Raw genomic sequence first — 22,921 nt, forward strand, 5'->3', positions numbered from 1 at the left:
CTACAGCGAATTTGAAATATTGAAAATTGAAGAAAAGTAGCCTGCAGAGCGTTTAGATTTATATATAAATTTTTTTTTTGCAGTTTTTTTAGGATCAACTTAACTACATAAATAGGTGGGATACGTGACCTTATTTCTGATTTTATTAACAAACAAATGTATATTTTATGCCCCCGGTAGGCATGAAGTGTTTGAATAGTCCGTCTGTCCACCATTCCATCTTTCCGTCACGCTAGTTTGTGTACCAGACTACTTCTGCAGTTTTCAGTGGTAAAGATCAATATCAGATGGACATATATATATATATATATATATATATATATGCATGCGCATGTTGTCGGGACAGATCAGAGTTTGGCGTTTGACCTGTGTTTTAGCATTATGATATTACAGCCGCATATGTTGCCAGTTTACTCAAATCCTCCTACAGTTTTCATCCAGTTGAAATTAAACTCGGTATACATCATCAATATAAGACATACGTATGCTGATTATCGAGCCCTTCACCGACGCGGGTGGGGTGTTTTTTCAATGAAAACAGCAAATATAAGTAGAAGAATATCCGAGACGGTCTAAAAGTTATCCGGGTATTCCCCAACATTACAAAGCTCGCGATTGTAATGACTTAGTTCTTTTTTTCAAATACACAAACACGAAATTAAAAGGTATTTTATGGACAACATCGGGGTACGATTAACTGCAAACTTGCACGCTCTGGAACGGCGTAAACGTAACAGTGAAATACAAGTATAACTATAATTTTATTGCATGTGATATAATTCAAGTCATCTTTAAATTTGGAATTGAAACTTGAAAATATATATTATCCTCGCCATGAAACAATATATTAAGGGCGGGTGTGTACAGGGGGAGGATGTCTTAAAATCCGGCGAGTATACATTTTTGATTGCCTGAAATTGAGGCATCAGTAAAATTAGACAAATTTTGTGTTTTTGGTTTGCTTTGATTGCAAGTTTGTAATTGCTGAAGTGGAAGGACCGGACGACAATCAAATTAAAAGGCTATCAACATAGTGACATTGACTTCTTTGCCTCAAATAGTCATGCTCAAACTATTCTTCGAATTCTAAACTGCAAAACACTTCGAAACACGAACTGCAAACTGCTCTCCAATGCGGCACCTGTGTTCTTAAACGAAGACATATGCAGCTATTGCATTCCAATTCACTTGAATCTTGGGACCCCAAATACGACGTATTCCGGAGGTCGTAATTCTAAAATTGCTACGATTCTTTGCATGTACTTTTGGGATACCATTTGGGAAAACGCTGTAGTTGAACAGATGTATATGAACACGTTTATTATTTACCTATATAAATTCTGTCAAAAATGCGGCTTGTATTTTACAACAGACAGAAAACAATCCGTATCATACCTTTTACATTGCATGTTGCCGGACTACTTTAATTTCATATGCATGACCTGTCACAGTTATGTTAATCTACACTCTTATTTTAACATCGATAACCTGTTTAACCATTGAAAAGTTCGCTCGAGCCAAAAACAGCATCCCAGATCATGCTATTAATATAATAACCATACTGTATTGTCGTTAAGTAATATGGATGAACACATATTATTCTTCCATTGATCTATCAGTAAATAAATTGTAGTAGTTTCTTGAATTTGAGAAGTTCCCAATTGAAGTTATCCCTTTTTCAAATATATATATTGACAATGTGTTTTATTTTTCGTTTCTGATGTCGTTACCAGATGTTTTGTCTGTTTTCTGCAGAACTAAATTTCTGTGCGGAAGGATTTAAAATTATTTAAGTACCAACAGATCAGTCAGTCATTACAGATGTGTATTGATTGTACACATTGGCATGTATTGTTCATGACAGTTGTTTTCTTATCTTGACTGACTTGGATATAGGTTTAAACTTAAAACCATAGCTGTATTTATTAGTGGAAATGTCATTCTATATATCAAAGGGGAGAACAGATACAGGTGTGACAACGTTTTTACAATCTCTACCCAACATGCCCTCCTTGCCTTCTAAAGCGGAAGTGGAAGAACGACAACACTATATGGGAGATCCCATGTTTTATTGTTTTTAAAGTGATAATTTACACTTGAAATTGACATAAGTATTTAACACTTTTTAATATTTCGTGTCGTGTCTCCCTATGTGAACAGTACTTTCACAAGATGGCATATGGGTCTATTTTGAAAAGGAAAGTACATGGAAAATCACTACGGCGAAATAATCATTATTCAGCACTTTCAGGCGTTTTCCTGAATAAGTCATCATAATTTATAGAAAAATATCTGGAGCAATGATCTTCTTCACAGAAAATATGAATTGTCACTTAAAACAATAAAATTTCAGGCCACTCCTTAACATTAGAAATTGGCAATTAGATTAAAAGTACAGACAGTATTCATGCAATACTTGGTCTGTTTTGAAAAGGAAGGAAAATTGCAGATCGAAACCGGAAGTAGATGTTTATTGCGCGGAGGAGAGCAAATATGCGCCTATTTCAGCAGCGATTTCTGGGATTTTAAAGCCAATACTTTGTCTCCAGCATGTCAGAAAATGCACAAAATGCATCCTTCTGGTTCTTATTCATGACGGAATGAATGATATTTCAGAATTCCAGTGAGAAATGATGCAAAAAAGGTGAAACTTTGACCCAAATATACAATAAAGGGTCCATAAGGGCAAAATTTAGCCCTGTAAATGGGTAGGGGGTGGCTTCTATTAAACGTTTTAATTTACTCCAAAATCTCAAAATTTCACGATGAAACTTGGCAATATGTTTGGTATTACATCTTTCTTGGAAATACTAATGAAATGATTATTTCTTTTCATTTAATTTTTTTATCTTGTCGCTTTCTTCACAAGTGTTTATCATGAAGTAAACAAAAATATCAATTGTCGACTTAAATAATGAACTCCCAGGTCACTCCTTCCACTCACCCCACGAATATCTGGTGACGCGTAGATCTGAATCATAATAGTCCTCGGTCATATGACGCAAACTGACGCGCATGGCGCTTTCTCGTGGGTACCTTCTTACACATCGAGACTGACAGCACGTGTATTTCATATTGGACAGGCTGTATAAACGGCGGATAAGCAAGCATCGGTATAAGGGTATTGCTGTCGGAAGATCGCGTTCAATCGGTTCGGGCATCCTGCTGTAGCCGATGTTACAAACGCAGGATCTTGGACATGAAATCTCGTCGTCAGATTGCTCGTTTTGTGCGTCACATGACTCCTCGTCTGATATATCTTTTGAAGCGCCCTCTCCAGGCTGCGAATGTGAAATGTCTTTAGACTCTGCAGTGTCAGAACTGTCATTGCTTTTGCTGCCATCACCAGAAGTGCTGTTTGAAACCGAAGGTTCATTTTCAGTTTCAGGTTGCACGATTTTCACTTCCGGTGGTGCCGCTTTAAATCTTTTTCTTGGTTGCTCTGAATGATCAGAAGCAAATTTACGTTTTACTCCACGAGGAATTGCAGTATGCGTATAACAGCATGCTTTTTGTCGTGTGTATGTAAGTGTCTCGTTTTTATATTCATCATATTTCCGTTTGACGCCACGTGCCATGCCGTCTGCTATGCATTCACAGCCAGAACTGTCTGATCCTGAAGAACAAAACGTCAGTTCGTTTTCATTTTTATTTTTAAAAAATCTTGTTTCGAATATTATTAATAAAAATCATGATGCGTTCCTATATTGTTATAAATAGTCATCTTTCCACTATACAGCAGTTGTAAACATAGACTTATAATTCAATGACCACTAATTTTCTTGCTTTAATATTGAAAACATACTGGAATTGTTCGAAGAAAATGTATACATATATTTCAATTGAAGGGTAGCTGACCAAGGTATGATAACAATGATATTCACGTTATTCTTAAATAACTTTGGAAAACTTAGGGTATATTTAAATTAAAATGTGTTTATATTAGAATGAGCCGTACTGAATACAAGTTTGCATATGAACATAAACTTATTTAAATTGTTTAATTGATAATTCTGCTGCTTCATTTTTATATGAATCTATAAATATCACAATGCTTACAATTAAGTTCAAATGGTTGAATCACAGATATAAAAGAAAGTAAGACATACCAGGAACATGCAAGTCTTTTGCAGAGGTCGAAGATAATGCAGGGATCCCAGCTCCAGTTTGTGGAGACGGTAAAAGCAAAACATCAGGACATGTTGCATCGGTCTCGGGTCTGTGAGGGTCCGCACTAGATCAATTATACAGGATCAAAAAAGTTAAATTTCAGTCATAGCACTATTCTACATGTATACCCAATATTTTTTTTATAAATTTATTTTATTTAGAATATTTGTTTTAAAATTCATTTTATGTGATAGATATCTTATTATGAAATATTGATGTTTTAGAAACATCATTCAATCTAGTACAGGTTATCATTATAGTAGCTCTATCTGGGATGCTGTATTCGATTCGAGTGGATTTTGTTAGATCGGATGTCACGATCGAGTGTGATCCGATCTGACAAAATTCACGAGAGCCGATACAAGATCCCAAATCGAGCTGAATGAACCTTTTATTATATACCTCCACCTTTTTGTTTGTTGTTTTATAATCAACAAATCTTAAATGTTTGTCGATGTTGAAATAGAAATGCATTTAGATTTTGTGTGCACTTTTTATAGACCTGTATCTGTTCATGCATATTTAAAAATGGAAATAGTCCGACAACACACAATACAAAATGAACAATACGGATTGTTTTCTGCCTGTTCAATTTCACTTGTTAAATATAAGCTGCATTTTTGAAAGAAATTATATAGGTATATAATAAAAATATTTATTACATGTTTTTCAGTAAATTATCGAAATTTTGGAGTGTAATATATCTGGCATTTACACAGTGAAAAATATCAAAGATATTTATCATTGGCAAGAAACTATAAATTCAGTAGCTTTAGTCGAAACATGAAATAAAAAACTGTCTGTTTTACGTGTAAGATCAAAGTATCTTTCACTTATGAGCACCATATATCTTACATTTTTACATGTTTACTCGTGAAAGATACTTTCACTGACCTCACACTGAAACAAACAAATATCCTCTATGTAAAATTTTTCTCACATGTTAGATTTCCTGCTAGAACACCAAAATCTCTTCTATATGTTTACCTATTATAGACAAGGACAGCTCTAAAATTCAATTGAAATAATGAGTGGGGTATGATAAAATTATGAAATGGCTTTATTTCACTCCAATGACGTCAACATGTGAAAAATGTATTGGAAAACGCTAAATTTTGTACGGAAGTGCTAAATGTTAAATGCTAGATTCTTTTAACTGCGGAATGATAAATGTCAATATCTAATGCTAAATGCGGAATATAAATGCCAAATACCTATTGCCGAATTCTTTAAAAAAAATGTAAATGCTTGTAAACTCCAATATTAATAAACATAATTATCAAGTTCTATCAGTCTTATACGGAGCAAAAAAAAAAAAAAAAAAAAAAAAATGATTCTACTGGTCATAAGTACGAAAGACAGAAACGTTTCTAAAGAGACAAAGCTGTTGTGCAAGGCCAGGGACCATTTAAGAGATGATTCATCCATCTTCGCAGAACTGTGATATTTTGAGCTCTTACTAAAATAACCACAAAGAATATTGGATTTACTGTTTCACAATGAGCAGTAATCATCTTGCATTCAATATACATTTGTCATTTTATGTGATTTTATAAACTTAGCATTTAGCACTTAGCATGGCAAACCGGTCTGCCATACTTATTGAATATAATGTTTCTTATTTTTAAATGTCTGCGCTACTTATTATTATTAAACTTGACTGTACAGAACATGTTAGCTTGACTACTGGAAGTTTTACGGCTCTCCTCTCAATTTGACTTATAACTCATATTGTTTCTTAATCCGGCATCCATCACTTTCTTCTAACCCCTACCTCCACTTTTTCTACCCCCGCACCCTCGCATCCTACTGACCTACCTCCTGCACAATTTCTATCCCCTCTCATATAAAGCGTTTTTACTTTATTCTTACTCTTAATGTATATATTAAATATGTAAATATTATTTGTGTATAGGTTGGTTTAGTATCCCGCATCACCCACCCGCTACATCTAACCCCACTCCAGATCCCACCATGCGCCCGTCTTCCAAAAACAACAACAACAAAAAACTTTTACATCACTCGAAGTTACTTACATCTCAGATGGATTCTTAGTATTCCCGATAGCCCGTCCCCTCCCCCACCACCCCACACACTAAAAAACCCATGCTACACCCCTTTCATTTTTTCACATTAATATTAGATTCCCTCTTAACCCGCACATACGCACAACCCCCTCCCTCACCCCCATCCCTTGACTAAAATAACAATGATTAAACACTGTTTTTCATGCATCTCTCACTCTAACTTATGATAGAAATAATGATGATGATGATGATGATGATGGTGGTGATAATAATAATAATAATAATAGTAATAAAGATAACAATAAAATTCTTGAGAAAAAAACACATTCACAGATATATCTGAAGATATTTACGGGTACTACTTATCTGTTTTTTATAAATATATACTGCGAGGTTAAGATGTTAAAAATGATTTTTATAGTAAATACAACGAAATAACAAGGATTTTTGATGATTTTTGACACTTAGAACTTCAGGTTTAATCGATGTACTCGATAAAATCCGCTGCAAAGACATTATTATTGAAGAATGGCTAAAACTTGCTGCAGTGTGCTATGATTTTTGCCTGTTCATTCTTAGAAGAGATGAATTAATTTTCATAATGATGGAATTGTGGACTTAGCACATCAAACCCTTACCTAAAAATATGTTAATTAAAAGTAAAGAATACAAAGCATCAGAACATGCCGCCACATTCATATCATGTTTTAAGTGTTCTGTTTCGCACGGTTCAAATTAAATGATGTTGTTGTTTTTGCTTTTTTGTTTGTTTGTTGTTTTAACGCGAATGCTTGTAAATAATTTTACCTTGTAGCTGATGAATTTCGAGATGATATCGGTAAACCATCCGAAGATTTTTCCATGAATATTGTTCAGATTCCGATCATACTCTGTTGCAGTTCTTTTGTTTCGGTTGTTATAGGGTTAATTGTGTCGTCATGACGTCGACGTCACGCCGGAAATAGCCGACAACAGAATACGGAAGTTAACGAACAGAATGCTGTGCTACAACCCACTATGCCGGAAGCGACAATAGGCCTTGTGGCTGACATACTGCGCCACCTTATATGGTTTATTGCGGTAGTGTGGCAATGGGCAACTGCAGTGTGGCACTTATATTTTTAAGTGACATAGTTTTAAGCACTTCGTCGAGAAGTTAAAGATATGGCAATAAGAATTTAAGCAGAATTATCATTTAAAGGTACTTTGCACCAGCATAAATTCAGGAAATGTTGATAGTTGATTTTTCGAAGGAACAAAAGATAAACAGCCCAAAAACAGAAACTTTTATGCAGGCAGGATTTCTCCGTGTTTTTTTTTCTATGCTGGAAAACCGTGTCTTACACCACGGGGTATAATGGCTCACGTGCAAAAAAATCATAAGCTACTATAATAAAATATTACTTAAAAGAAAACAATCTGTTTTTTTTTATTTTTTTATTTCATTATTTGAAGTATTCTGTGAAAAAGAATATATCACTGGAAATATCTGGCTCGTGGTAACAATAACCATAGGAAAGACAACTTTTGCAGACCCTTTACAAAATATGCCCAAAAAATTTGAAATATTCGCAGTCGATTATAATTGGGAAGTAGATTTTAGTTTTGTGTGCTTTGTTGGCAAATAAAACACGGTTTTGAATTCTGGTCCCGTGTTCACAAAACATTTTTCGGTCTCAGCTGAGTTTGAGTTTGAAATTTTAATATCAGCTTTACTAAAACTTCAAGGTAAAATTCCAACTGAAACTGACCATCATTACTGAAAAGTCGTTTGAAAATCGTTATTAACTTAAAATTTAGTTTTAATCACGCTATTTAGATATAAATGACAAATGAAGTTTCATTATCAAATTCAGCTGAGACTGAAATGTTTTGTGAACACGGGGCCAGATGCGTAGTAATCTGTCTAATTACGACATATAGTAATCTATCAAATTACGACGCATCTGAACGGAAAAAAAAACAACGTATTTTATTTCCCAACAAAGCACGCAAAACTAAAATCTATTTCCATTCTAACACGTTCGAATTACACCAAGGAGGGATACTAATCTGGAATCTCTTTTAGGCGTAAATGGACGGAGTACACCGGAACAGCCAAAAGTATGTCATTTTGCGAAACGTGTTTTAATCGACAAGACAATACACGGTAACACCCTTCTTTGTTAATATAAAAGAAAATCTTAAAAGTGTTAGAATAACAATATACAATAACCATATAATGTTCAAAATTTGAAAAGAAATGTGTTGACAATCTAGTTCATTCCACTAAAATACATAGATTTCTAGGAATTCTAAATGTTCTTACCACATGTATAGTTCTATTAACTGCATAAATGATCCACGATTAGCAGACAAATCTTATTAGCAATTACATATTAATGATTTATTCTAACGTTGATAATTGTGTCATGTATAAAACAGATCGTCATTTTGAAGAATGTGTCTTTTATTTTTGTTTTAAAATATATACATATGTTAACATTCGTCATAACGTTTTTAAACTCCATCCATATTTTTACCATTAACGTCCAATATATGAATACATGAAAACACTATAAAACATATATATGCAGGCTCGACACACGGTGTATTCTTTAATTAATGTCACAGGTGGTCATTGCAATACAAATCATCACCGTCAGGTCAATAATAAAGACAAATACTGAGTACAATAAAGGGAAAAACGAGAATGCTTTTCTTTAAAATGCATAGCTTCATTTTACAGGCAGTGAATTGATTAGATGCACGTACATGCCATTTGCACGTACATGCCATTTAAGTAGAAAATGATCCTGTTACTACTTTCTAAGGTAACGTAGCTAAAAACAATAAGAAAATAATATTTTTGCACTAAGCGACAGTAGGTAAATAGTAATCTGTATAAATGAATGAGCTGTAAGTACTAGTATTCAGATTGAAACACACATAGTAAAATCACAAAATTGGTTTGTAAGCCACAAGTAAGTACTATAAATTCAAACTGTTAGGCTTTGTGTTAGTTTTGAACATCATTTTATTCGTATTTAATAATGCTTAAGCGTTTAGCAAAAATTACTGTCTCCCTACATACCGATATACCCTGTTTTATCACTATTTCAGTATGACACTGTCCCAAAACTAGGGGTTGGCATGCAAAGTCAGTTAATGAATGCGTTATACACGAAAACACTACCGACTCCTTGACAAAGGTTTTTCTTTCTTTATTCAATCTTCGAAATCTGCTTATTTCCGAAACACAAATGAAACGTATATAAATAGCACTTTCACGCTTCCGTAGAATTAGCACTTGCATTCTAATCAACATTTACTATCATCGTATGAACAAGGCCTGACCCACTCTTTGTTCTCGGATTTTATAATTACAGTGTATATAAATCTGGCCTATCTGTAAAATTAATTTTTTAAGACCGTGACTTACGCCTAGAACACAGATTATTCTGTTTTGGCAGTTCAGGAATATTGAAATGTTTGACTTATTTTGAAATTTCTAACACCCATAGTGTTCATTCTTCAAGTGGACTGTCGGTAATTCGACTGCATCGTTTCAGTAACTCAATAGAGAAAACAAAACAAAAATATTACAGGTGTGCTTTCTTAAGTAATTGCAAAGGCTGTCATGAACAATGAATATTAGACAGGTTGAAAGAACGTTGCAAATGTGGGAAATATAGCTTTATTTATTATATATACATATATACATATACTAACATGATAAATATAAACTTATGTAACAAATACAGTTATGTTTCCAAGAGACACGGAAAGTACTCAAAGACATATCTGTTTAACATAAATGTTGTTGTCAAAACATATAATTACATATACAGAAACTACATAGCAAAGATTTTGCAGCCGATGAGTTGATTTGGTGATGAGAAAGGAAGAGTTACTTGCATATAATTAGGATAACAATTATTTTATATTTTTTATTGGTTGACAGAAAAGAACGATTTATTATACCCCAATATCCTTACGATATATTATGTCCCAACAAATTTACGATGGTTGTAAACTAAATATACGTACCCTAGTAAATATACGATAGGTTATATCCTTGTAAATAAAATCAAATTTGTAAGAAGATCTTAGCAACATGATAGCAGACTCAGTTTGACTGCGTTATGAGAGGTTATGAAATGAGCTGCACCATAAGAAAACCAACATAGAGCATTTGCGAACAGAACGGATCCAGACCAGCCTGCGCATCCGCGCAGTCTGGTCAGGTTCCCTGCTGTTCACTTTCAAAGACTATTACAATTAGAGAAACCGTTAGCAAACAGCATGGATCCGTGCAGGCTGGTTTGGATCCATGCTGGTCGCAAATGCACTCAGTTGGTTTTCTCATGGTGCAGCTCAAATGTACAACACTCTTCACGTAAAGTCTAAGCGGAATATTGCTTGGACTCAATGATTCCAAAGGGCCAGAAATATATCTATACGGTAGATTATTTCCTAATAAACTTACGATAGATTATATACTATACCCACGTAAACTAACGATATATTGTATCGGGAAATATGCACGAGTTCTTCAGCGGAAATATTGCGCGACTTTAGGAGCGCAATATTCTTCCGCTGAAGAACGAGTGCATATTTCCCTATGCAAAGATAATAACCTTTTTATTACATACGCATCTACACGTATAAATATAAAGGAAATATCATATATTTGTTCAATAGCCTGAATAGGATTGACAATACTGTACTAAATAGAAAAAAATAGTGCAACAACAAACACAGAATTACGTCACGCACCCGATATGAAATTCAAGCGTCAGTGTATGGAAAAATATTGACGTTTCCGGTACCAGTGTAACTTAACGGGGAATAGGAACGGGTCTGTAATAAAATACGTATATACCACTACAAACAATTGATATTTTTAAACAATATTAGGTATAATGTTGCCTGCTAAATGTTTACACGAAGCGAAAGAAGATGTGATTGTGTCACCTGTGCGAAAATTGTTTCCTCGATTTAATTTGTGACGCCACATGTGAAAATATCATATGTGATGTCCAATCCATTTAAGTTATTTTACAGAGAATGTTGTTTTCACTAGTCTGTGTCACATACTGCTTCTTCAGTCTGTGGGTATTGGGTGACATTTCAGCTCCATTTGTGAACAAAGACAGTTAATATACCAAAAGAAAATTAGGAATATAACCGTTCTACTTCGACGTTAAGAAAGTTATTTAAACTGTCCTTACAAATAGCTTGAAACTTACAAAGTAATCGAAGATGGACAATATGGGAGAAAAACGTTCGGCGGACAACAATCATATTTATTTTGACCACATATATCTAAATCACAACTTTAAGTGCCTAAATGCTACGTCCATTAAAATCCTGTCCTCCATAACTACAAGATCCACTGACCAAATTACATCGCTAAAACTTGTCCTTTGTAAATTATCTTCCCAGTGTTGTGCATAAAAACCGCTGGCCAAACAGTCTGATTCACAAAATCACCTTTCCTGTCATAAACGTCAAAGAAATCAATATTGACTCTTTCCGTTTGTTGTTGCCAATAAAGTCGCATCGGCGGATCTAATGTTGTCATTAGCCAAACAAGTTCTACAATCTTCTGTATATATCGCCTCATGTCTCTTCGAAGTTGACTTGGGTCAATTATTGCCCGCAATTTTGAATCCATAAACAGCTGAAAGGTAAGTAATAAACATGCGTGTTTTATCTAAAGCTTGGTAAACTTCCTCACAGTCAAAAAAGAGCTATTTAAAAAAGCTTCAACGTTATATGAAAACAAAAATCAAGTTATCCTATTAACAGAAAGGCGGCAGTGGACAGACATGAGCTGTCTCTTTATTTACACTACGACTGATATGTTGGTTAATTAAACCCTACAGGAGTAGATTGATGAACAGAGTTAACACAGAACAAGGTAAGGAATTGCTTTGCGTAATCGAAGAAGTACGTATAATTAAATAAACTTAAACAACGAGAACCGCGAGATACCCATCTCTTAAACTTCAATCTACTACCAAGAGTTTGACCAATCAGTAAACTGCTCTAAGATTAGATTTAGACATAGAGCTCTGAATTCGGCTATCCCTATCGGGCCTCAGTCAAACGGCAGCATGTCAGTACATGCGATCAGCTGTTTAGACGGAATAGAAGCTATGACTAGTCTAAGATTTAACACGGAAACATAATATTACTTCAATAACTGCTGGCACCGATGCTTCTGCTCTTTCTATTCTGTATTTAAGTGCATATTTTTCTGCCACCTTCATGCCGTCAGAATAAACACCCATGTGGTCCTGAAATATCTAGAACAATAAATGTTTACCATGAAATTATTGATGAAAATATGTAATGTATACCTTTGCTGACTGAAACTTCCCAAGACCCTAGAATTAAGAAACATAACGATAAAAGATCTAGACACTCTGGTGAGTAAATCAGGTTTAATATATAAAAAAATCCAGCTATTAAGACCAACATGCTGTTTGAACGCCGCTCAGCCAAACTGTTGGAAAAATACTACTAAATGCAGGAAATATGTTTAGATAGATTTTGAAAATAACTGTCAAAGACTTAAGAATGTATACATTTGTCTTTGTTTAGATATTTTAACTGGTTTACACCACTGTATCATCTCATGATGGTCCTCCATTACTTTTTTCAATTTTCCTCCGTTTCCATTGAGGGGATCTATCACGCTCTCCTCCATGCTCAACAGCATTTTGTCCATCTGGTCTTCAGCAAGGTTGATACACAAATCACATGCATTCTGTAACAAAATGATTTCTTTGCTAAAACATAACAATCTTATAAAGGTGTAATCGTATCGTACTTTGAAACCTTCAGTATCAGTATCATTCTGTGTTTAAAGTAATATATTATAACTACAGGTTTAGCAAATATATGACTACTTAATTTTCTGGAGATGACCCCAGACATGACATTCCAGCAGCTTTTAACAATAAAATAGAATTACATAATAGTGCAGTGGAACTGATCACTGGTTATTGTAATGTCCCAGTTTTTTGACTCGACTCTTTTCCGGACGAAACCATAAAACACTATTAGTACTGGCACAGAACGTGGACATTATTTAAACACTTTTTTATACCAGCCTTCTGTGTAAATATGTTATGATCATCTTAAGGAGGTAGGTTACCTTTATATTTGTATGTGCGCATGTCCAACCGGAAGCTAACGTGACGATTTACGACGACGTTTACGACAAACTAAATGTGTTTGTATATTCATTCTTCTGAAAGCAAATCATGAACCTGTCTTCGATCTGATGCTTTATGGTTTAATAATGCAGAAATAATGTATAAATTGCCGCAGAAACGCTTCAAAACAATGTTGCCTTAAAATGACGTCATTGACGTCATGACGTTACGTGTCAGTTACCGCGCAAAATTGTTAGCTTTTATCTTGAAAGTACGTAATTCTGTGCATTTTCTTTATTTTAACTATTTTCAAATAACCATTATTTGCTGAAATATTTTTTATGAGTCTTTTGCTCTGAATAATAATTAATATTTTGCTTCTTTTATGTAGTTATATTGAAATGTTATGCGGAATGTAAGAAAATGGATGATGATAAGCAATGTTATTTGGAATATAGTTGGGTGAAAGGTTACTTGTTACGGCCATTTTCAAATAGAAAATCTAGCAATTTGATTTGTAATACCTATTTTTCAGGTTCCGTTGATAATTTGTTACTTATGTACTAAAACTAAGATCTAAAATTGTTCAAATTTCAGTAGAAAATTGTGGTTTCTTGAATTGAATTGATGTTACCATGGAAACGAAGCCCGTGACCTATGTATCTAAATGTAAAATTTAAAAGCGTTGACACTGGTCTATTTAAGAAACACAGCTTTGGCTTTTTATTTTCATTTCAACAATATCCATTAGAATAATAGCAGCATGCTGAACGATTTTTCCATGAAAAATTCCAGACGAGGGGTACTGCTGTAAGTATTCTAAGCCGTGAAATTTGTTTGAATAAATGCAGATAACACGAAAATATAACTTACGTTAGAAATAATATGCTTTAAAGCTACATCAACTAGAAAGATAATCTTATTCAATACTTTTTATAAGAAATTACGACAAAAAGCAAGATATAAGCTATTTTAAACATCTTTGTTGCCATGGTTACTTTAAACTTTAAGAAAAATAGGGTACCATGTAAAGGGCTTGGTATTTTGCTAATAATATTACCCAAATATTCCATGTTGGTCATTAACAGAATGTCACTGAAGCCGTCGAAAACCCCTATTTTTATACATAGTTGTTTAAAAATGAGAGAAAATGCGTTACCATGGAAACACGAGCCCCGCGACATATACATTTTAAGCTTATATTAGAAAGCTAACGTGCATATTAGTAAAATTATCAATTATGCAGACTTCTACGGATATCAATGAAATTAAAATACACTGAAAAGTGTTAAATATCCGTATTTTCCTTCTTCTTTCAATATGAAATACCTTTGGAGGGTATGCTCTTCAAACCTGGATAAAAAATGAACTTGAAGGGACAAAGACAAACGAAATTGAGATTGTAGCAGTTAAAACTTCATATTACACGAAATACAAACGAATGCTGCGGTTCAACTAATTTGAATTTACCCTTGTAACAAGGTAACCTACCTCCTTAATGTACGAAATTCATATGGAAAGCCGATCCGGGCAAATATCAAGCACATTATACTTACTCGAACAACTCTCATAAGCGAATAGACACACTCCAGATCTCTCCATCTCATGTTTGATTGAAGTTCAGAAAATGCGGCTTTCCACTCATTGTCAAATATTGAGTTGAACTTATCCGCTAGATCAAACCTTTTTGTCATATCCATTTTCTCTTTGTCAGTAAGCAATGGATGTTTAGGTGTCTCTCCACGGTTCATCTGATTCACCCTGCTCAAAAGATGAAACATATTTCTTCTATTTATTCGATAATACTAAATAACCATTTTAGTTTTAACAAAAATGCTGAAACAATCACGTTCTTTGAACGCTCTTTAAAACGCAATTTTCCCCGATTAGATGTCATGAAATGATTATTAGTGCGAGTTAAGTGCGAGTTTTGCATGATATCATGTTAACTCATACATTTTGTTTATGTTTTCTCAGCTGAAATACTTTTGACTTTGTTACCTAAGATCAGGTCTTTTCACTTGACCTTTAGGCTAATGAAACGCCCGTTCTGGACATATTTGTGAGTGAAATTGCATGAGAGTTCAACGTACCTAGAACTTATTCAAAAGCTTCTAAAAGTTTACACAGGTATATAAAAACTTGCGTAAATAAAGTTCATTATATTTTGCAAGTTCTAAGTTAAACTTTGCAGTATTTGAATATGTACCACTCATTAACGCCGCAGCTGTACATGCAGCTCATGTATGTATATAATTAAAAAAAGATCGAGAAGAAAATATTGTTTTGGTACTTGAAGGTTTCTACTATATTTTGTACCCTCCGTTTTGGTTTGTAAAAGTTGCTATATTTATATCAGATCCTTATTTTGTAAAAGTTACAGAACTTAAATACGTACCGTTCAGTTATGTCCCGTATTTTCTTGTCCTGATACTTGATGATTTCTCTCATATTTTCTACTTCAGCCCTTCTCATTGTAACCATCTCCCACTTTGGAGGTCGATTATATAAGTCGTCCAACAGTCCTATTTCAGCATTTTATTGACATATTTGAGCATTGAAGTCTTCAGTTTAAATATATGAAATCTACTGACAGAATACGAGTTTGAAATTATATGGTAATTGTAAAGGTTCTTATATGACATTTCACATTTGCTTAAGTAATTCTGTTCAAATTTACCCATACGAAAACAAATACTGGTATTTAGCTGATAACATTAATGTTTGGCATAAACTTAATCAAAAATAGATCTATGTCTTTCAAGGTTGTTTTATTCGCAAAACTGCGACATTTTGACTTTATAACTTATACGTGATCTTTATATATATACCTTCAAATTCCCGAATAGCCGCTGAAGCCACATGTTTATCCACTACAGAGCCTGCAAACGCTCTATTCAGCACCTCCATAACCTTGCTCTTCTCACCAAAATCCATCTTCAGGTCTAAAGCTAACGGCAGCTCTAAAACGATTCATATACATATAACTTTATAATACGGTGTTCTCGAGTTTTTATGCAATTTTTGTTTATCATGTCGGCAGCCAACAGTAGGCCTGGAACGATTCTCATGATATATTTAGCTTCAGATCCCTTAATTGGTGCTGCGGTGCACCGAATTCCGTCTTCATGTCGATAACTAGAAGTATTCCTATAAATAAAAACAAGCTTCTTTTTATGTTTGTCACTTAATTGATTGTTATACTATCACTTATACAGATTCAGTTGTTCTTTTGATATAATTATTAACGATGTAGATATACGCTAAATATCTGATATTTTATGTCGCCCGCCTGAGTTACTTTGAAATCTGTCTTCTGGCCTCTTTCACTGGGCCCTGATGGTGCTTCTTTTGATGCTCTGTCTTCCGCAAACATGCATGTATGGTTCCTTAGGTCCGCTTGCGAGAGCAGTTTTATGTTCTTTGGTATTCACCTGCCGGGACAACTTTTATCTATTCTGCCCAGTGACATTGGAACAAGTTTGCAGTAAAGACTCCGGCTATGTGAGCATCACAAACCAGTTTAATTTCCAAAGCAGTGTTTTTTCTCTGACCCTTCAAAGACGATGTCCCATTGTATTCCTGTATTTGTTTGTATTTTGTTGTTTTTTTGTTCTCGTTGTCTCTATGTTTTAATTTTGTATACATGTTAATCATGTATAAATCCATACAAATACTTTTATAATAGCGTTGCGACTTTAGGAGGCTGACTCCTGAAAAGATACTTTTTTTCCTACTAGATATTTTCCTTGCTTTTTTAGCCTAGACGTATGTTTGAATTTAGTTGCTTATCATTATAATGCTAAATTTCACTTCGTCAGTAATTTATTGTATGGATTCTTAAACAGAAACATCATATGGTCACAGTGAAAGTGACAGGTGGACATCGACACCGAAGATCGCTAATATATCATAAACTCACTGAGAAATCTTATATAAGATACAAATAACGTTTAATGAAAAATATCGCAGTATAAATCTGAAAGAAATGTAAATCTTACCCTGTGATTTATTTAATAGAATATCATGTACATTTAATCCATAATTCACTTCGGATTTTAAACGTTTTATTGTGTGAAAGGTATCTCCTTTTTATCCTTTAAACATTGACTACTATATCTCCTTACATTTTGTCCAGATCTATATCTTGCATTTAAATTTTCTTTACAGATCAAAATTGATTCATTTCCATCCTCTCTACAAAATTAAATGTTTAGCCAAAGACGCAAATAGCCAATTCAGTTTTACATAGGTAGAGATGATTTAAGCTTAGTCGATATTGACCTTCGATTTTTAAATACCTGCGTTTGACGGGAAGTAAACACAAGAATTAAACGGTTTTAAAAATGTATAAACAAAAATACAGCTACTGTAATGTTAAAGTTACCAAAGAATACCGTTATCTGGTTTGCATCTATTCATTGGGAAGTCAGTTATTGTTAAGATTTGGTTGGACGACAGATTCGGTGTTTTTAAATTTATGATCGTTTTCACTTATCTTTGAAAGCATTTTACATTAAACACTATCATCAGTTCCGAGTGGTCTTTATACAGTCTTAAAATGTTGACGACCCGTGTATTTGAGCCACGTGCAATGTACTTTAAACTCGTTTCTACTTACAAACCAGTTTTCAGTCTCACCCTTTGTAAAAATGTGAAACAATCCCCTGTCCCCTTTCCAGACCAAATAAAAATAAAGATAAGAAACCGCTGATTTCCTCTTGAAACAGTTCAATTCTGATGGTTAACTGTGAAAATGATTTGTTTTACCGTTTTGTTTTTCCTTTTTCTTTTCCTTTTCTTTTTTATATTGTTACAATGGTACGTATGGAAAAAAAACAATATCTGGTTCATAAATTAGCAACTTAAATTAATTTTGAATGTAACTAACCGTCCATGAATATTTAGTGTACTTTAATCATAAACAAATATGGTCCAATTACCAGTTGACATAAATCGTGGCTTCTAAATTCTTTACCAAGGGATATTGATCCCTGTAATCTGTAGTTGGTGGTATTTTTATAATAAATAATACAGCTATTCAGTTTTGAATTTTATTTGATCGATTCAAGTTTGTAATTTCCTTTGAATATGATTCAGAAAGGCAACTCAATATTTTGTATTAATTTTACTGGGTTCATGTATACTGCTGTGAAAATGAAGCGAGGACCCACTTCAAATATTTGGAAAAATGGACAAGCACAACGCAGCTAAGTACAAAACTGCAGACTGTTTATTAGAGGTAATGAAATGTCTGCTAAAATTAGCGTACGAATATTATACGAACCCGTATAAAGTCGTCTGTTCGATACGGTGTCTGTTTGGACAATCGTGACTTTTTATTTAATACTAATCCGCGATGCGAGATGGTACGATGACGAAACCGCGATGGCGCGATGGCACGATGATGAAACAACGATGGTACGATGGTGAAAACGCGATGGCACGATGATGAAATCGCGATGGTGCGATGGTACGATGGTGAAATGTCGATGTAATATCGCGTTTTCATCATCGTACCATCGCGTTTTCACCATCGTAACATCGCGTTATCACCATCGTACCATCGCGTTTTCACCATCGTACCATCGCGTTTTCACCATCGTGCCATCGCGTTTTCACCATCGTGCCATCGCGTTATCACCATCGTACCATCGCGTTTTCACCATCGTGCCATCGCGGTTTCACCATCGTACCATCGCGTTTTCACCATCGTATCATCGCGGTTTCACCATCGCACCATTGCCTTCCGGTTAGAAATGCGTAGTTCCCTGCACTTGAATTTTTGTCAACAATAGATGAATGTATCCCAATGTACTTTGTGAGAAGAAATTTACCATTTAGATTCCGCTGTTTTGTAAAATGTTTTACAAAATGTTCAGTGCTCAACTCATTAAAACTGTGTAAAATCTTCAAGGCCACGTCCTTTGTATTTTATGTATGCATGAAAGTAAATAAAAAGCTGGGTGTAATAGTCACATGATATTATTCAAACTCAGCTTATTCTTGTTAGGATGTAGAAGGTACATAATGCAATGTGAAAATGAGATTGTATCAAGCCTGTATTACTGACACATATACTGTACCACTGCGCATGACCACCGGAAGGCGATGGTACGATGGTGAAAATGCGATGGTACGACGGTGATAACGCGATTGTACGATGGTGAAAACGCGATGATACGATGGTGAAAACGCGATGGTACGATGATGAAAACGCGATATTACATCGACATTTCACCATCGCATCATCGCGATTTCATCATCGTGCCATCGCGTTTTCATCATCGTGCCATCGCGTTTTCACCATCGTACCATCGTTGTTTCATCATCGTGCCATCGCACCATCGCATTTTCGTCATCGTACCATCGTACATCGCGGTTTAGGATTCAATAAAAAGTCACGATTGTCCAAACAGAACACCGATCGGAAAACATGAAAAAGACTACTTATAGAGGGAAACAGATGTACTTAGATCAAAATTGAAAGTTGTGCGATTTCAGATGAAACAGGAACTTGCATACATGTAATCTAGATAGCTTAATACAATTAACTAGTGATGTAACCATTAGCTGCACTACTTTATCATTCATAATTCATCCGCCACATTCATGGATTAAACTTTTTTTGTAATTATTTCAATCTTTGATATTGCTGAAGCTAATTTTAGTTGATTTATATGTATGTCTAAGGTATATCTGCATAGACATAGTGGAAACTGGTGTTTTATGGAGGGAACTTGCAATTTTGGAACTTGTTTTTAGTGAGGTAGAAGGGTGGGTTGTATGTTTAGTCTTAATACCATGGGCTGAAAACTGAGATTCAGTCTGTAAACGGCTCCAAAACTGTCACGGATACGTATTGATGGGTATAATGTCCTATATACAATTTATGTTTATTTGAAAACTTAAGTCGTGTGTAAAAGCACACGTTGATCTGGGAAAAGGCTTTGATACTGTAGAAGTATTGATGACATTTAAGTTTTATGAACCGCTATTAAAGATGTAATTGAAGAAATTTAATGGTTTTATATATGGATTAAACACGCGCTGGATTTTATCATACGAAATTTCATTCATTTTAAGCTGTGTTACAAAAGGTATAGGGAAGGTGTTTTTATGATTCTTATTTTTTTTTAACAAACACTGGTTCCATTTGTGAATATCTCGGCACAAATTGTATTCAGCATGAAAATACAGTTATATTTCCAACAAAAATAATCGTTTGCTTTATAATTAAATTCTATAAGAATTTTGGGACATCAAAGGCAAACGTTGACAGGATGTTACTGTAAACACCCATGTGGAAAATCCAAAACGTAACGGTTTTATAGAACCACCGATGCAACTCTATCCCGATGTCTGTAAACGGGCGCATTACCGTCGTTAGTAAATATAGTAAATTTGTTCATATTATTGCAAGTAAAAAGAAAGCCATTTATCTGAAATAAAAGAATTCCTCTTAGACTAAGGGAGAGGAAATGAAAGTGAGGAATGTGAATGTAAGGTAACGTATATAAAAACAAGATTAAGGGGATGTCAAAGCTGGTCAGCATGGTCTAGAAAATATTCGTGATATTACTCCTGCTATGTATAAATTAAAAAAAAAATTGTCTTATTTGTTGTTGTTATTTTGTTGTTACTGTTGCAAGAAAAATGTGCAGTCTGTTCAAACTAATTTGAAAGTTTGCATAAAGAATAAATCGAACTTATAAAAATACACAAAACGCCTTTCAATTTGGCGCAAGAATACTACAGTGGTCTAAATTAATATGCAATTCTTTAAGGACCGTAAAATTTTACCTGTTTTACTGGCATCGGACTGTGATCCTCGGCTTCCTGTTCCATCAGCCATCTTGCACAATATAGTCTAACTTTAATTGATATTTACAGACACTTTTGTTAGCCAACGGTACTCCAAAAAATCGATGCTTTATTTTAAGAACTCACTAACATATATAGTATTTTTCCAATTATTTTGGTGATTTTTACCGACTGAATACTGAAAACAATAAATCTCAAAGTTGTGTGCAATGTTTTGAGGTATCAGTTGATGACTAGTCACTGTATTGTGGTGTCCGATGTACATTTTTCGTGACAAAAATAAATATTTATTATAATAATCAACAAAACATTCAATACATTCTCCTGGCAAAGGTCCTTAACAAAGACAATTTGAAACCTTGAAAGAGATTTGAAATAAATATGAAATTAAGGTAGTGGACCCGTAATGACAATCGGCAAATTCGGTATTATCCGTATGTGATTTCGGCATTCTTCGGCTTTTTACGGAAAGCTTTATGTGCGTTGAGCTATATTTACGACCGAAGAATACCACATATTGCAGACTAGAATACGTTATTACACGGAAATTGCCTACTGTCATTACGGGTCCACAATACCTTAAAAAACATTATTCCTGGGATACAGACCATTTTGTGAGCAAAGACAATCCGGCTCTCATTAATGACCACTTGTTTTATTTCCAATGTCACATTTGCAGTTTGTTTTTAACCTGTGGATAAAGGCCATCTTAACATTAAAACCACTGTTACGGCTTTCTCAAGTATGGTCTTTACATACAGGGGTGAATCTAGATAAGAGTTCCGATATCTCAATACGATGCCAGTATTTACAAAAAGTTCATGTACGAAGGTCGGTCGTATTTATTTTTAAATATATGACATATACATTGGATATTCAATATATATTATGTAGGTTATTATATAGGGATTTATTAAGACAGACAATTTGTTTGCTAGTCAAAGTTTGTTTAGAAAGGTACCGAATCAACGTGCCAGTTGAAATTGTATGACTTGCAAACTAGGCCTCTTATCTTAAACTCGTAGTTTCCGTTCCAGTCACTTAAAATATGTAAAAAAAATAGTAAACCAAATATCAAATGCACGAGTATGTACGTTGCACACACCCTGATACCAACTCGGCAAAGATAGATCTTTAAATTGCCCCCACCCCTCACCTCCCTGTCCAAACATTTGTTGTCCGATTTTTCACCTACCTTCTCATCTAACAGTCTGGTAGCCTATATAACCGCAATATTTACTAGTGTTTTGTTCCAGCACTGCAAATAAAAAAAAGACAGCTAAGTAATTAAATGAATATACGAAAAGAATTCGAAGAAATCTAGCAGCGAATTACGAGGGTTGTCCCAGAAAATCGCGAACTTTTTTTACTATTTCGAAAATAAGCGACGCATCAGATAGTTATTTTTACTGATGTTATTTCAATGTACACTCGACAGGACTAGATCTATAGAGTTTAAAATTAAATATCTGTCATATTATTTGAGTATTTTTCAAATAATGGACGACAGTCAGTGCTAGTTGGCGCACGCTCAGTTTTCCTACTACAGAAAGAAGCGGCATATACATCTCACAGGATTAAAATTTAAAAAATGGCGACGCCAGATAAGTTCGCGGCGCAGAACGTTTGGGTAAATTTCAAAGTAGCCGAATTTATATCTTCACTGCGTATATAGGAAAGACAGCACTTCCGGTTGTAAACAATATGGCGGCATTTTTGTAAACCAACAAAGAAAAATGTAGATTTTTTGGA

General features: G+C 34.4%; 1 protein-coding gene across 1 annotated transcript; it reads right to left on the reverse strand.

Moving 5' to 3' along the window:
* Positions 1–11,115: 11,115 nt before the first annotated feature.
* Positions 11,116–21,270, reverse strand: LOC128558132 (uncharacterized). The gene is made up of 7 exons (XM_053546988.1): positions 21,149–21,270; positions 16,177–16,308; positions 15,744–15,870; positions 14,902–15,106; positions 12,841–12,954; positions 12,380–12,490; positions 11,116–11,862 (listed from the first exon to the last, which is right to left on the reverse strand). Exons 1-7 carry the CDS (start codon positions 21,198–21,200, stop codon positions 11,584–11,586), a joined length of 1,020 nt encoding a protein of 339 aa, XP_053402963.1. The 5' UTR covers positions 21,201–21,270; the 3' UTR covers positions 11,116–11,583.
* Between the last annotated feature and the right edge of the window lie 1,651 nt (positions 21,271–22,921).

The sequence above is a fragment of the Mercenaria mercenaria genome, chromosome 6 (assembly GCF_021730395.1).
Source record: "Mercenaria mercenaria strain notata chromosome 6, MADL_Memer_1, whole genome shotgun sequence".
NCBI classification, from domain to species: Eukaryota; Metazoa; Mollusca; class Bivalvia; order Venerida; family Veneridae; genus Mercenaria; species Mercenaria mercenaria.